This window comes from Microtus pennsylvanicus, chromosome 1, assembly GCF_037038515.1.
Source record: "Microtus pennsylvanicus isolate mMicPen1 chromosome 1, mMicPen1.hap1, whole genome shotgun sequence".
Taxonomy (NCBI): domain Eukaryota; kingdom Metazoa; phylum Chordata; class Mammalia; order Rodentia; family Cricetidae; genus Microtus; species Microtus pennsylvanicus.
This window is the reverse complement of record NC_134579.1, coordinates 144,841,034-144,856,848: the sequence shown is the minus strand read 5'-3', so window position 1 is coordinate 144,856,848 and position 15,815 is coordinate 144,841,034. Positions and strand designations below refer to the sequence as shown.

The 15,815-nt window shown below is 42.9% G+C and overlaps 1 protein-coding gene across 1 annotated transcript in view; it reads left to right on the top strand.

Annotated features, from left to right (window-relative positions):
• The first annotated feature begins 11,456 nt into the window (after positions 1-11,456).
• The window catches only part of Znf541 (zinc finger protein 541), a 28,194-nt gene continuing 23,835 nt past the window's right edge, over positions 11,457-15,815 (top strand). The window contains exon 1 of the mRNA XM_075958944.1: positions 11,457-11,763. Coding sequence (XP_075815059.1) covers positions 11,457-11,763 — 307 coding nt within the window. The remainder of the gene's footprint in view (positions 11,764-15,815) is intronic.

Here is a 15,815-nt window from a genome sequence, read left to right as displayed (position 1 = left end):
CTCTTTTTGAGGCTCTTTCAACAGGAGCAACAAACTCTCCTCTCTTCCTTGATCATGCCTCTAGAGGCCTCTCCCTATACTTTTTCTAGCAAAATTACTATGTTTTTTCAACCAAGATCTCCCAGTTTCCAGCAAAAAATAGAATAATAGTAATATTATCTGGACTACAATCCCCCATTTTGGAATATTTTTCCAATTACAAGAAACCAACTCATTTCTTCCAGTTTCTCATCTGATGTGTTTGCTCCTCCAAACCTTCCTTCTTACTTCCCTGCCCCTCAAATTCCTTTTCATTATCAATTCTCCCACAATTAGATTGTGTCCCCACAAAACCCTCTAGGTTCCTCCTACCTGGCTGGAGTGGTGGGGAAGAAATAAGGTTAAAAAAAAGTAATTTCCTCCATCTTTATCTCTTCAGTTTAGTATTGCTCCACTTCCTCCCCAAATGGTCTTTCTTCTCAATTTCATACCTGTTTCTCTGCTTGTTTGGGGATCCAAGTTCTGACTGTCCCTTCCTTTTCACTACCTGTTTTCAGGGCAAAAGTTATTGGATGAGTTTTCAAAAATTACCACCTCACCTTTCCAGGAGAAGATAGCGAAGGTCTGATTCCACCTGAACCCCACCCTTTCCTGTGGGGCCTAAGCCAGGCCCTTCTGTTCCCTGGAGAGTCACTCACTTGCTTTTGGGGTGAGTTTCCTTCCTTCCTTCTTTCTTTTGTTTTTGTTTGTTTGTTTGAAACAGGGTTTTACTATAACTTTAGAGCCTATCCTGGAACTTGCTCCTTAGACGAGGCTGGCCTTGACCTCACAGAGATCCTGAACTCACAGAGATCCGCCCATCTCCGCCTCCGGAGCGCTGGGATAAAGGCGAGCGCCATCACCCAGGCTGAGTTTCCTTCTTTTGCACCTATTCAAAGACCACCTGCTGTGTCCTGTGGATCACTTTCCAGCATTTCTGAGCATCTCCACACCAGTGTGAAGACTATACACATTTCTGACAAAATCAGCAGAAGGATAAGTATAAGCATAAGGAAGTCACTGAAAGATATCTCAGGTCGCACGCATGCTGATGTCTTCTGAGGAAGGGGATTGAAGTATGTTTTCGTTGTTGATGTTCATTGCAAAACAAAAATCAAAAACCTTTTACCTTTTCTGCTGGTTCAGGGTAGCAACTCAGATCCCTACAAGAACAAGCAAGTGAGGTCATAGTAGGAAAGATTATGGTAATCAAATTATGTTCTCTTCATTGAGTGATGGCAGCTAGTGCAGGGAGCCAATCAGAAATACCAGTACAGGGGCACTGGAGAGATGGTTCAGTGGTTAAGAGCACAGGTTGCCCTTCCAGAGGTCTTGAGTTCAACTCTTACCAACCAAATGGCTGCTCACAACCATTTCTAATAGAATCTGATGCCCTCTTCTGTCATGCGAGCATTCATGCAAATAGAGCATTCATATATATATATATATTTAAATATTATATATATAAAATATTTTTTAAAATATCATATATATAAAATATTTTTTTAAAAAAATGCCAGGCCAGGTTTGCAAGAATTCTTTTTAAGACAAGGCCTCTGTCTTGTAAACTGTCTTTATGTGAAAGTTAAATTACCAATGCTAACAATGAATTTAATAGTTTTAAAATGGCAGGGCAGGGACTGAAGAAATGCCTTTTTTTTGTTTTTTGGGTTTTTTTTTGTTCAAGACAGGGTTTCTCTGTAGTTTTGGAGCCTGTCCTGGCCTCGAACTCACAGAGATCCTCCTGTCTCTGCCTCCTGAGTGCTGGGATTAAAGGCGTGCACCACCACCACCCTACTGGAGAGGTGTCTTATTAAGAATATTGGCTGCTTTTCCAAAGAATCTGGGGTCAATTCCTAGCATTCACATGATGACTCATAACCATCTATTAACCCAGTCCCAGGAGCCAGGACCCTCATCTGGCTTTCCTGGGCACTGAATGCATGTAGTACAAAGACATACATACAGGCAAAACATACTCATAATTTTTTAAATTGGTAGGGCAGGAGATGTAGCTCAGTTGTGAGAGTACTTCCCTAGCACTCATGAAGCCCTGATGTGATCTTCAACACTGGATAAAACCCAGTGTGGAGGTACACACCTGTCCTGCCAACACTTGAGAGATGGAGACCAGAGGATCAGAAGTTTAAGGTCATTCTCTTCCATGAGTTTGAAGTATACAAATGGGATGCATATAACCCTGCCTCAAGAAAACAGTAAAAACAAAAAAACTTAAGAGTATTGATCACACCAATAACCCCAGCACTCAGAAAGCTGAGGCAGAAGGATTGTTAGAGTTCAAGGCCAGCCTGGACTAGAGTGAAGTCCTGTCTCAAAAAAAAATGGACAATGTGAAAATATATTTTTGAGTTAGTTATGGTGGTGCATACCTTTAATCCCATTTCTTGGGAGGCAGAGGCAGGCATATCTCTGAGTTCTAGGCCAGTCTGGTCTACAAATTGAGTTCCAGGACAGCCAGGGCTACACAGGGTAACCCTATCTTGGGGGAACAAAGTTGAAGGATTAGTGAGATGAAGAGATAGCCCAGCAGTTAAGGGTAATGGCTGCTCTTCCAGAAGACTAGAATTCAATTCCCAGCACCCGCATGGCAGCTCACACCTACCTCTAACTCCAGTTACAGGGCTTCTGACACCCTCACACAGACATACATGCAGACAAAACACCAATGAACATAAAATAAATTATGTATTTTTTTTAAAGATAGAAAAGTGGTTTTCTAGATTTTATTTTGTGTTTTCCTCTTTTTTCAAAAAGGGTCCCAGGCTTAAACTCACTGTGTACTCGCGAGGATAACCTTGAACTCCTGGTGGTCCTGCTTCCGCCCTCCCACCCCAGTGACTGGAATTGAGGTGTATGCCACCATGCCCTGATTGTTACTATAAATGTCAGTGTTTCCTTTCATTGCTAGGACAGCTTGTGGGAGGGAAGGAGTTTCGGAGTCTCCTTTCCTCCTTTTTTTTTTTTTTTTTTTTTTTTTGTTTTTTTGAGACAGGGTTTCTCTAGCTTTTGGAGCCAGTCCTAGAACTAGCTCTTGTAGACCAGGCTGGTCTCGAACTCACAGAGATCCGCCTGCCTCAGCCTCTGCCTCCTGAGTGCTGGGATTAAAGGCGTGTGCACCACCACCGCCCGGCTTCCTTTCCTCCTCTAGTTGACTGGATGCCAGAGTCTTTCTTCCTGAGTGTCCTTCAGATTCCTTTGTGTCTCCTGTGTCTCCTTTTTTTTCCCCATATGGCAGAACTTTGCTATATAGTCCACACTGGTCTCAGACTCTCAATTCCCTGCGTCAGTTTCCCATGTGCTAGAAATATAGTCATATGCTGCTACTACACAAGACAAAATCCAGTCTTTAAATAAGTGATCAGAGGAAATGAATCAGTTCTCTGGTTAAAGCCATATGGCTAGAGCAGGAGGTCTTCCTGGATTATTCAACTTCACAATGAGGTATGGGAGTCCAATGCCACGTGTGGGATAATAGCATAGTAGAGTGCTTAAGTGTGAAGGCTTCCAGATCAGACTGCATAGGGCAGGATTCTAACTCTGAGCTGGAACAAGTTATTTATCTAGGTTTTCTTTGTATTACCCATGGCAAGGTTAATGTAGCACATGCCTCAGAGAGAGAGAGAGGGAACTAAAAATGGCATGAGTGATCCCAGCAGTGCTTGGCATGTAATTAAGCCTCAATAATGTCCATGCTGTTATCGTGAGTATGATTATTACAAGGGTCTGCCAGGGAGACAAGTAGAGACTATGGGCAGAAGAGGACATGAGCCCTTGTTAGAGAGGACAGTTATCTCTGGCTCTGTCCTGTTGTTCCCTGTCAGGGAATATCAAATCTAAAAGTTTTCAGGAGCTGATAGAAATGTGCATATGTAGAGGAAAGACTCTAATTATGCTAGGATAGAGCATGGGTTGTGTCTTTACACAGTGGTTTACCACTGAGATCTCTCTCCAGCCCTTGATTTTTGAGACAGAATCTAACTATGTAGCTCAGACTGGCCTTGATCGTCTTATGACCTCTCCTCCCAAGTACTGGGATTGTAGGCAAGTGCCACTGTAGCTAAAAATAAAAATCTCTTCGTGAAAAAAAAATTTGCTGATTAATTCAATTTGTGAAAATTCTGTATAGGCCAAAGAAAATGGGTCTATAGTTTATAATAGGCCCTATTTATTCATTTACTAGTATGTGGTTTGGAAAGACAAGGTTTCATGTTGTCTTGCTATGTAATAACTGAGGCTGGCCTGAACTCCTGATCCTTCTACCTAAGTGCTGGGATTGCAAACATCTGCCCATGCTCAACTTTATTATAATTATTTATTTGTTTTGAGATAGTTTCTTACTGTGTCACCATGGCTGGCCTTAAACTCACAGTGGTCTTTTATGCTCTGTTTAGAGCACTGTCTCTCATATGGAGCTACCATGTTTGGCTTGATTAGCCTTTATTTTTTTTTTGGTTTTTCGAGACAGGGTTTCTCTGTGGTTTTGGAGCCTGTCCTGGAACTAGCTCTGTAGACCAGGCTGGTCTCGAACTCACAGAGATCCACCTGCCTCTGCCTCCCGAGTGCTGGGATTAAAGGCGTGTGCCACCACCGCCCGGCTGATTAGCCTTTATTTTTGTGTTATATTTCTTAATGTAAGTGTGTGCACATGTGTGTGTGTGTTATGTTGCATGATATGGCAAAGATTCATCTCTTTTCAATTGTTCTACCTTTATTTTTGAGACAGGATCTCTCACAGAACTTGAAACTCATCCCTTCAGCTAGACTGGCTGGCTAATGAGATTTAAGAACCTGGTCTCTGCCTCCCCCTAGCCTCTCCAGTCATAAGGTTACAGGCACATGCTACTGTACCCATCATTTTACATTTCAAGGATCCACACTCAGGCTGTCATGCATGCATAACAAGCACTTTACCAACTAAGCCCTCTCCTAGCTTGTGATGGGCCTTTTTTAAAAATATTTATTTATTTATTATGTATACAATATTCTGTCTGTGGTGCAGGCCAGAGGAGGGCACCAGACCTCATTACAGATGGTTGTGAACCACCACGTGGTTGCTGGGAATTGAACTCAGGACCTTTGTAAGAGCAGACAATGCTCTTAACCTCTGAGCCATCTCTCCAGCCCCCGTGATGAGCCTTTTTAAAAAGAAAACATAATAGCGTTGCTTCGGATCCCCACTGTTGAATTACATTGTTTTCTAAACTGTTCAGCAAGGCATCCATGATGATAAACAAGGCATAAGGTTCTAAAGCTCACAGCCCTTGTGCAGCTATAAAGCTAAAATTAACTTGCAAATGAAATGCAAACAAGGCAGTCCAGTCAGTTTAATCAAATTGCAAACATTATTTTAATGAGAGAACGGCTAGCTCACTGCCATCTTTAATGTTCCTAGAAAGGGTTCCTTTGATGACTGTCTTACTAGCCCTTTTTGGCTTTAGCCAAAACCTTGTCGTGTCTCAATTCTCTAACCACTTTTTGCATTTTTTAAAAAAGATTTATCTTGGCAGGGCAATGGTGGTGTATGTCTCTAATCATAGCACTCAGGAGGCAGAGGCAGACAGATCTCTGAGTTTGAGACAACCTGGTCTACAGAGTGAGTTCCGGGACATCCAGGGCTACACAGAGAAACAAAACAAAAAATTTATCTTTCTACATGTCTGTATTGGTGCCTGGGAGGCCAAAAAAAGTCATTGTATCACTTGGACCTCAGTTAGCTGAATCTACCTGCATCCTCCTCTCTTTAGCCTGCAATAGTCAAAGTAGTACTTTCTGACAGAAAACAAAAACAGACTGCCTCCTTAGTGCTTCCTTCTAAAGGATCATTAAATGATCCACATATTCCTGGGCTTTTTCTTTTAGATTGTCTTCAGAGTAAAAAAAGAAAATTACAAGATTCTTAGAAGTCACATGCATTTCTTGCACTTGGGGAGATGGAGGCAGGAGGATTAGGAGTTCCAGGTCTACTCCATATCAAATTCAAGGTCCCCAAAGCACTTGCCTAGGGTGTACAAGGCCTCCATTCAATCATCAGTACTGCCATCATGACTAAAACACCTGTTGGATTAATTTATTTGTTGACAGAGCAAATCAGATGTGCACCACTGCCTTGAGGCTCAGAGCAGGCTGAAGGTTCTGAACTCAGAAGTATGTTGGAAAGCAAATGTCAGTGGTGGTGGCGCACACCTTTAATCCCAGCACTTGGGAGGCAGAGGCAGGCGGATCTCTGTGAGTTCGAGGCCAGCCTGGTCTACAAGAGCTAGTTCTAGGACAGGCTCCAAAGCCATAGAGAAACCCTGTCTCAAAAGACAAAAAAGAAAGAAAGAAAGAAAGGAAGGAAGGAAGGAAGGAAGGAAGGAAGGAAGGAAGGAAGGAAAGAAAGAAAAAAGAAAAGAAAAGCGAATGTCATCCTGCCCCATGCCCCAACCCTGGATACCTTATAGGTCTGCTCAGGTTATTGGTGTTGTTCTGGAATTCTCTGTGCAGACCAAACCAACCTTGCCTTGCTGTGATTCCACTGTCTCAGCCTCCTAAGTGCTGGCATTGCAGTCATGTTCTTCTGTCTGGCTTTTACGCCTTCTAGTTTAATCAGAGCAATATGGTTGTTGGGTTTTGTTTTGTTTTTAGGAATGCAGGCCCTAAAATCATATGTCTAGGTTTCAAGTCTAGCTTTCCCACCTGTTCCCTATTGACTCTGGTTTGATCATTCAGTCCTTTAGTTCCTCAAACTGTTCCGAAGGAGTGATAACAGAATTACTTGTTGGTTGCTGTAATTACTTGTTGGTGAGTTAAATGCTCAGAAAGCCCTTGTTTCCAAATCTGACTCACAGAAAGTGCTTAGCAGAAGTGATGTTTTAAAAATAATTTATTTTTATTTTATGTGCATTGGTGTTTTGCATGTATATATAGCTAGCTGTGTGAGGGTGTCAGATCTCAGAATTATAGACTTGTGAGCTGCAGAGTGGATGCTGGGTTGTACATAGGTCCTGTGGAAGAACAGCCAGTGCTCTTAACCTCTGAGCCATTTTTCCAGTCCCCAACAGGAGTGATTATTATGAGCTCATTTTTACTGGTTGATGAAGGGGATAAGGCCTTTTCTCGCAGCTGGTAGCACTGCTCTGTAGACGCTGCTCTGCAAGGTGGAGAGATCCCTTTTGCTTATAGGTGCACCCCCACTCTGCTTATCGGAAACCCAGGAAACTCTGAGAATCTGGAGGCATCTCAAGTCTAATTTAGTTTCCAAACCTGAACCACATGGTGCTGTGTACATGTGTGTATATGTGTTTATGTGTTCAAATGTGTGTGTCAATGTAGAGGCCTAAGGGTGACTATGGTATTCTCTTCAATCACTCTTCACCTTAAATTTTTTATTATTGTGTGTGTGTGTGTGTACATTTGTGCCTGTGTGAAGGTCACAGGAAGTTTGTGGGAACTGATTCTATCCTTTTACCAGGTGGGTCCCAAAGACTTAACTCAGGTCCTCAGGCTTAGTAGTAAGTGCCTTTCCTTCTGAGCCATCTTGCTGGTCCATCTTTTTATATCACCTATTTTATCTATTTTATGTATTGGGGTGCACATGTGTGCTGTCACATATACATATGTATGTGCTGTGGAGGCTAGAGGTTGACGTTGAGTATCTTCATCCATCACTCTGCATTTTATTTGCTGAAGCCCTTGAATTGGAGCTCACTGATTCAGCTAGTCTAGTCAGTGGGGTTGTCCCAGGGATTCCCCATCTTTGTCTCTAGGCACTAGGATTACAAGTAGGCTACTAGCCCAGCTTTTTATGTGGGTGATGGGGATCTAAATTCTGTATGGTAAGCACTTTATCTACTAAGCCATATCCCTAGCCTTTTTCCACCTTAATTTTAGAGCAGGGTCTCTTTCTGAACTTGGTTAGACTGGTGGAGCAGCAAGCCCTAGATCCTCCTGACCCCACGCTCAGCACTGTGGTTTCAGGTGTGTAATCACACTGCCACACCTGGCTTTTTACATGGGGGCTAGACATTGAAGTCAGGTCCTCATGCTTGATAAATTAAATCTAGGAGTGATGCAGTGACAAAGATGTCAGTAAATGGCCCAGCAATAACCAAACCAATCAACTGGTGCTTGTAGCATACCTTGCTAGAGTATGAAGCAGCCATCAGCACTGTTACGCAGAGCTCTGCCTTAGCCTTACTTAAGTAGAGCAAAGCTTAGTTAGAGGGAACACTTGGAATCTTGCCAGGTCTTTTCAGACCATGTACTCACCCACTGTAAGTGCATGGCCTTCTAGATTCCCAGGATTACGTAGAGCTGCCTCAGGAATGAACGTGACTAAGTCCATGTTTACACTAGTTCCCACCCTCGTGTGGTGTGATTCTGTGGTTCCTGGCTAAAATGGGTGATGTTTTCACCATATTACGATTTATTTCGCATAAATATTTTGCTTTCATATATGTATGTCTGGGCATGTCTGGTGCCCATGAAGGTCACAAGAGGGCATCAGATCTCCTGAAACTGGAGTTGTGGATGGTTGTGATCTATCATGTGGGTGCTGAGAATCAAACCCAGTTCCTCTGGAACAGTGGTTCTTAACCTGTGGGTTGTGACCCCTTTGGGGGTGAAATATCAGATATTTACATTGCAATTATTGTGTTTGTTTTGTTTGTTTTGAAACAGGTTCTCTCTACATAGCCTGGGTTGTTCAGGAACTCACTAGACCAAGCTGGTCTGGAACTCACAGAGATCTGCCTTACACCACATTTTTTTTTTCAAGACAGGGTTTCTCAGTAGATATGGAGTCAGTCCTGGAACTTGCTCTGTAGGCCAGGCCTCGAACCTGCAGAGATCCTCCTGCCTCTGCCTCCGGGGTACTGAAATTAAAGGTGTGTATCACCATTGCACATTACAATTTATTTATTTATTTATTTATTTATTTATTTTTAGTTTTTTGAGACAGGGTTTCTCTGTAGCTTTGGAGCCTGTCCTTGCACTAGCTCTTGTAGACCAGGCTGGTCTCGAACTCACAGAGATCCGCCTGCCTCTGCCTCCTTAGTGCTGGGATTAAAGGTGTGCGCCACTACCGCCCGGCCACATTACAATTTATAACAGTAGCAAATTTACAGTTACAAAGTGGCAACAAAATAATTTTATGGTTGGAGGGGTCGTTACAACTTGAGGAATTCTATTAAAGGGTCACAGCATTTGGAAGGTTGAGAACCAGTGATCTGGAAGAACAGCCAGTGCTCTAAACTGCTGAGCCATCTCTAGCCCTGTTTATTGCCCATTTGTCTGTTTTTGAGAGAGGGTCTCACTGTCACCCTGGCTGGCTTGGAACTTGCTAGGTAGAGAAGGCCTCAAATTCATAGAGCTCTGCCTGCCTCCGCCTTGTGAGTGCTAAGATTAAAGTCGTGCATCAGTTCGCACAGCATTCCACTCATTGCCTCTTTACTACTGTCTCAATATGCAGCACTGTCCATTCACATCTGGGAGACCCTTGGTAGCTTCCAGGTTTGACTTGTGATTAGAAGTGCCATGAGCATGCGCATGTACGTTTGTGTGTGCTGATGACTTTGTGCTACATAGACTAGTTCCTGGGGGAGCAGTTGATGGGTGGTGTGATATGATTGTGTCCAACTCTGTGAGAAACCCAAGTGTGAAAGCTTCTCAGTTCTTATCTCATGGGGCACCATCATCCCAGCTTTCTCACTGACTTTACCAAGTCAGTTCTTTGCCGCAGGCTTCAGCAGCTGCTCTCTCAAAACCAATTTTCTCCCTGAGGAGTTTCCAAATTAGGCAAAAGAAGATCAAGACTTTTGCCATGAACTTTCAGGAGCCATTACACGTCAGATGGGAGGCTGTGGTTCTTTAAGAACAAATTCTACTTTTTTCCTTCCAGCACCAGGAACCCACACCAGATACACAACCGCCTCTTCAAGAACATTGCTGAGCCAGGGAGTGGGATGGGCTAGGGTAAGTTAAAATATCTCAAGAACTCTGCTCCATCCAGTGGGTCACCTTTTCCTTCAGAGGCCTACTAGGGACTGCAAAACTTTCACCGTTACTGAGAGTTTTGATAAAGTTAATTTTTGTTAGTATTTCTGTGATGGGATTGATGGGATGAATGGGAAGTATTTGAATTACTAATTTAATATTTTCCTTCTTCCCCCTTTCTTTTCTGTACCTGTCCTCTTCTTACCTTTCCTTCTCCTCCCCATTCTCTCCTCTCTCTATCCTTCTCTTCCTTTCCCCCTGTTCTCTTTTCTTCTCCACCCACTTGTGTTTCCTAGGCCAGTCTTGAACTCCTGGATTCAAGGGCTCTTCCCATTCAGCTTCTGGAGTGCTAGGAATATAGGTGGGCACCATGGCACATTCCCTAACTTTTTTATTTGCTAGGATAATTTATGTGTTTTCTTCTTTTTGAGTGAGTTTTAGTAGTTTGTCTATTTTGAGGAATTTGTTCATTGAACTTTTTGTGTTTGAGCTGAATGACTTGGGTCATGGGTGGTGTGTCTTGTAGTTGATTTACTGTGTGGACACACTGTCTAAACACAGTTTTTCATAGTACTTATTTATGATCCCTTTTATTTTATCACTAGAAGTGGTTAGTGATACCTCCTCTCTTATTTCTTTTATAGAGAGCAGGACGGGAGGATGGCTAAGACTATATCTCAGCCTCAAACTGTCTATGTAGCCAAGAATGTCTTGCCTCCATCTCCCAAGTGCTGGGATTACAGGCATGCCCAGTTTATGTGATGCTGGGGATGGAACCTCTAGAACTATGTGCTAGACAAGCATTCTGCTAAATGAGCCACATTCCCAGCCTAACTTCAACATTTAATCTATATTAAATCTATACTGAAACTCATTTTTTGTACCAGACTTTGCCAGTCTACGTTGTTTTACATAGACATCATGTCTCTATTTGGCCAGTGGTATTTCATGTGTCTCTTGGCCACGTAGAACAAATGGATAAGCAGTCCCAAGCTTAAACCCAGGCATGAATTTTTCAATGTTCTGACTTGTGCCTACACATCTAGCTTTGCGTTTTCTTGTTTCGAGCACTTGGGGTTTCCTTACTTGCCTTTTCTGCCTGGACACGCATTAAAGTCTATCTGCTCTCTCCTGTGCTTATAACAGGAGGGAAAGGACTCTACAGTCAACCATGTGCTGTTCTGTCCAGTTGACAGATAAGGAAATGGGCCTCATAGGACCTGCCCAAGGTCAGGCAGCCAAGAATTGGCCAAGAACAAACCCCTTTGGGCTGCTCTATTTCCAGTCTACACTCTGCCTACCATATCTACCATCTCTTAATTCTGACTCCTCCTTGTTCATTTTTCAGAAGTTAGCTGCCAGCAAGTGCTCTCTCCTTTCTGACTCTGGACACGCCCTTGCTTGTCTGGAGACAGGCTCTGGCCAGGACCTGGCTGTGGAAAACTATGGAGCCATATAACCTTGGGGAAGAGGGAGCCCTTCCATCAGAAGGGCACCTCTCTTCCTTCTCTGAGAGTCAAGGGCTCAACTGCAGTGACACACTCAACCGTGACCTGGGCCCCAGCACACGGGACCTACTCTATGCTGGCCTAAGCGGTTTGGATCTTGATCCCAGTCTCTCCACATCAGATATGCCCAGCGAGGTGCTGGAGGACAATCTGGACACCTTATCTCTGTATTCAGGGAAGGACAGCGACTCTGTGAAACTGTTGGAAGAATATGCAGACTCCGAATCCCAGACCTCCTTACAAGGTGAGGCTCTTAATGGACAGAGCACCCATAGTTTCTGCAGCCAGCCAGGGATCGAATCTTCAGGCATTAGCTAGGAAAATTCTACTTAACTGGGGATGGTGGTACATGCTCATAATCTCAACATGTAGAAGACAAATACAGGAGAAACACTACAAATTTAAGGCCAGCCAGAGCTACATAGTAAGACACAGTCTCCAAAAACAGACATACTAAACAAAAGGGAAGGAAGGAAAGAAAGAAAACAAAACAAAAATCCCTGCTTCTTTGGGAGCCTTTTTGCCTACTTTGGAATTGTTCCCAACTTCTGAAGGAAAGGAACCCTAACCCTAGGGACCAAGATTGAGAAGTGGGTGTGTAGGCAGACCATCAGCTTTGTAGGAGAATTTCCTATCATTGCTGTACCCTTCATTCTTGCAGAATGAGCTGGGATCCTATCCATTAAGTTCTGTGCTTGTCTTAACTTTTCCAGGCCTCATGTACTCATCTGTAAAGTAATGGGGAACCCCAATCCTCTCATGCCCCCTGCCCCAAAATAACCTTTGGTGAGAAGTGAAAAAGACTGCAAAAGCCTTCCATAGACCATAATGTACCAGACAGGTGTTAGGAGGAGGTTGATTTCTTTCTGTTTTGTCTTTTTTTTGTTTGTTTGTTTGTTTGGTTGGTTTTTTTTTTTTGTTTGTTTGTTTTTGAGACAGGATTTCTCTGTGTATCTCTAGCTGTCCTGGAACTCACTCTGTAGATCAGGCTGTCCTCCAGCTCATAGAGATCCACCTGCCTCCGTCTCCCTGAGTGCTGGGATTAAAGGCATGCACCTTCACCACCGACTTTGCTTTGTCTTTTTAAAAGAGGTCTTGCCATCTTTTCAGAACACCAAGGCTCCAGCAGACCTCTTGCCTCAGTCTGTCCAGGAACCAAGACTATATACTTTATAGGTTGTGCCACCATTCCCAGCTAACTGTTCAACCGATACTGAATGCTGTCAGTAATACTTCATCTCAAAAGTATTCAGTTCCAAGCTTTTGGATTCAGTTCCAAACTTTTCTCTTTAGCCATGGAAGAACAAGGGGGAGAATTAGTGAAACAATTGAAATCTTGGGAAAGTCTCAGTTTGGTTTGCTGTTGTCCTCCTGTAGAAGTGAATTCTTTGGTTTGGTTTGGTTTGGACCCTCTTTATTGGTTCCTGGCAAGTTACTTCAATGGATTAACAGGGCTAGAGATCCTGGGAGTTTATAGTCACATCTTTCACAGGGAAATCCACATGCAAATGCCAGTCTACATAGCTAGTAATCTGGTGGAACTGTGTCTGAGGAAGTGCTAAAAAAATTGTTACCATGAAAGATTTTGAAAGTCCCACTCCACAAAAAATTAATAATAATAATAATAATGACCAAGCAGTGTCAGGCCTGAGTCTGTGTTGGAATGATGGCATAGCAGGACTTAGAATCATGAGTGTTCACATGGGGAGATTTCTGCGGCACTAACCAGGCCCAGGGCTGTGGTGTAGCACTCATCTTTGGACACACAATACTGAAAAACACTATTGGTGGGGATGTGAACCCTAATTGTCATCAATTATTCTTAGAGTTCTGCTTAGTTTAGCCTTCCTTAATATTCAACTGTTATTCTGCCCCCCTCATATATTAAATTCCATGCTTTTGAAATTACATTCAATTTTGTGCCATTTTCCTCTTTTTTTTTTTTTTTTTTTTTGCTTTTTCGAGACAGGGTTTCTCTGTGGCTTTGGAGCCTGTCCTGGAACTAGCTCTGTAGACCAGGCTGGTCTCGAACTCACAGAGATCCGCCTGCCTCTGCCTCCCGAGTGCTGGGATTAAAGGCATGCGCCACCATCGCCCGGCCTCATTTTTGTTTTTGAGATGGGTATCTCACTATGCTATTGATCAACTAACTTCCTGGGCTCCAACAGTTTTCTTGCCTTGGCCTCCTGAGTATTTGGGACTGCAGACATATACTGCATGCCCAAATTTCATTCATTTTTACTTGTTTTTTTAAGACAGATTCTCACTGTGTTGTCCAGGAGGTCCTCAGACTCTGAGTAATCCTCCTGTCTCAGCATTTCCCAAGTGCTCATGACTACTGGCATGAGCCAAAACTCCTGTTTATATTAATTTTTAAATTAGAGAAGTAAAATCTTCTAGGGTGGTCGCACTCCTTTAATCCCAGCACTTGGGAGGTAGAGGCAGGTGGATCTCTTGAGTTTGAGGTCAGCCTGACCTATAGATGAGTTCCAGGACAACCAGGGCTACACAGAGAAACCCTGTCTCAAAAACTAACCAACCAACCAAATGAATAAATAATAAATAAATATGTCTATTATAGAAAATATAGTTATAAGCAAGAGAAAAACACCTTTCAGTCATATACTGCACATGTAAATACTTAGTTTGCATTGGTTTTTTGTTTTATTTTGGGGTGTGTGTGTGTGTGTGTTTGTGTGTGTGTGTGTGTGTGTGTGTATGTGTGTATGTGTGTGTATGTGTGCAGGGGTGGGGTACTATCCACTGTGTCTTCCAGACTGGCTTGAACTCAGCAGTTCTCCTGCTTTAGCTGAAACTACAGGTATGCACCAATAGGTCTAGCTCATGAGTCTTCAAATGCATGGGTGAAATTGCCCAGGTATATGCTGTTTCATAGAGTTAATTCATGTGAAAGGCTCCGTATCCAGCAATATACTCATCCACTTAAATAATGTGGTTTAAAAGCTTGGTGTATTTGAAGCCAGGCAGTGGTGGTGCACACTTTTAATCCCAACATTCAGGAGACAGAGACAAGTGATCTCTGTGAGTTCAAGGCTAGCCTGGTCTACAGAGTGAGTTCCAGGACAAGCAGGGCTATACAGAGAGAGAGACCCTGTCTCAACCACCCTCCAAAAAGTTTGATGTATTTGGATTCCTATGTAAGATTGAATTGATCGTTATTGTCGTAGGTGTTCTAGTGTGTTGTCAGATTACAGTCATGTTGGACTATTAAAGTGTTTCTATGAACAGCTTTAAAACTATTTTATTTATGTGTATGTGTTAATGTATTCCACATGTATGTAGGTAACCTGTGGAAGACAGAGCTGTAGTTAGAAGTAGTAGTGAATTGCCTGCCGTGGGTGCTGGAATCTGGAATCCATCTGGTCCTTTGCAAGAGCAGCCAGAACTCTTTCTTTCCAGCGCTTGTGAACAACTTTACATACTGAATCTTTTTTTGAGTTAGTTCATTGAACATTCTGCTCACAACTTTCAGCTTTATGACATTGCTTTCTAGAAAGCTCAAGTGACTGTTTAGGCCGTGACTTTACCTGGTTTGGTTCCCTTAGCAGCTTTGTTTTGCTGTAGTTTGTTTTCTAGTTTTACAGTTACTTTAATGTGTACTTAAAGCACCCCAGCAAGGCTAAGAACTGTATCCTGAGGGAGCCTGGTTCTCTTATTTATACTTTTAGAGTTGTTCAGTTTCTCACCACAGTGATTTTTCTCCCTTCAGTTTTGTCCCAAATCTCTCTCTGCCCCCCTGAAACAGGATAGAGACAAGCTGCTCTTTCTCCATGCGCTGGTCTTTCCAATACTTGATTATAACTCCCTTTCCCACCTGAATGTCCCCAATTCCTTCAGCTGCTCCTTATGAGACAGAATTCATAAAAATACCAGCTGTCATTTTACCAAGAGATACAGAAAATGTGGGTAATTCAGACACATACAAGGAGGGGGCTAAAACGAGCCCATCTCTCTGCCAATAAACTCCAGTCTGCCTGTTTCTACTTAAATTAACTTTTTTTTTGGTTTTTTGACACAGGATTTCTCTGTGTTGGTTTGGAGCCTGTCCTGGAACTCACTCAGGTTGGCCTCGAACTCACAGAGATCCACCTGCCTCTGCCTCCCGAGTGCTGGGATTAAAGGCATGCACCACCACCTCCCGGCTTAAATTTACTTTTTTGTTTTCACACCTGGGGTCATTCTGTTTTCAAATAGTTTGCCCTTCCTTCCTTCCTTCCTTCCTTCCTTCCTTCCTTCCTTCCTTCTTTCTTTCTTTCTTTCTTTCTTTCTTTCTTT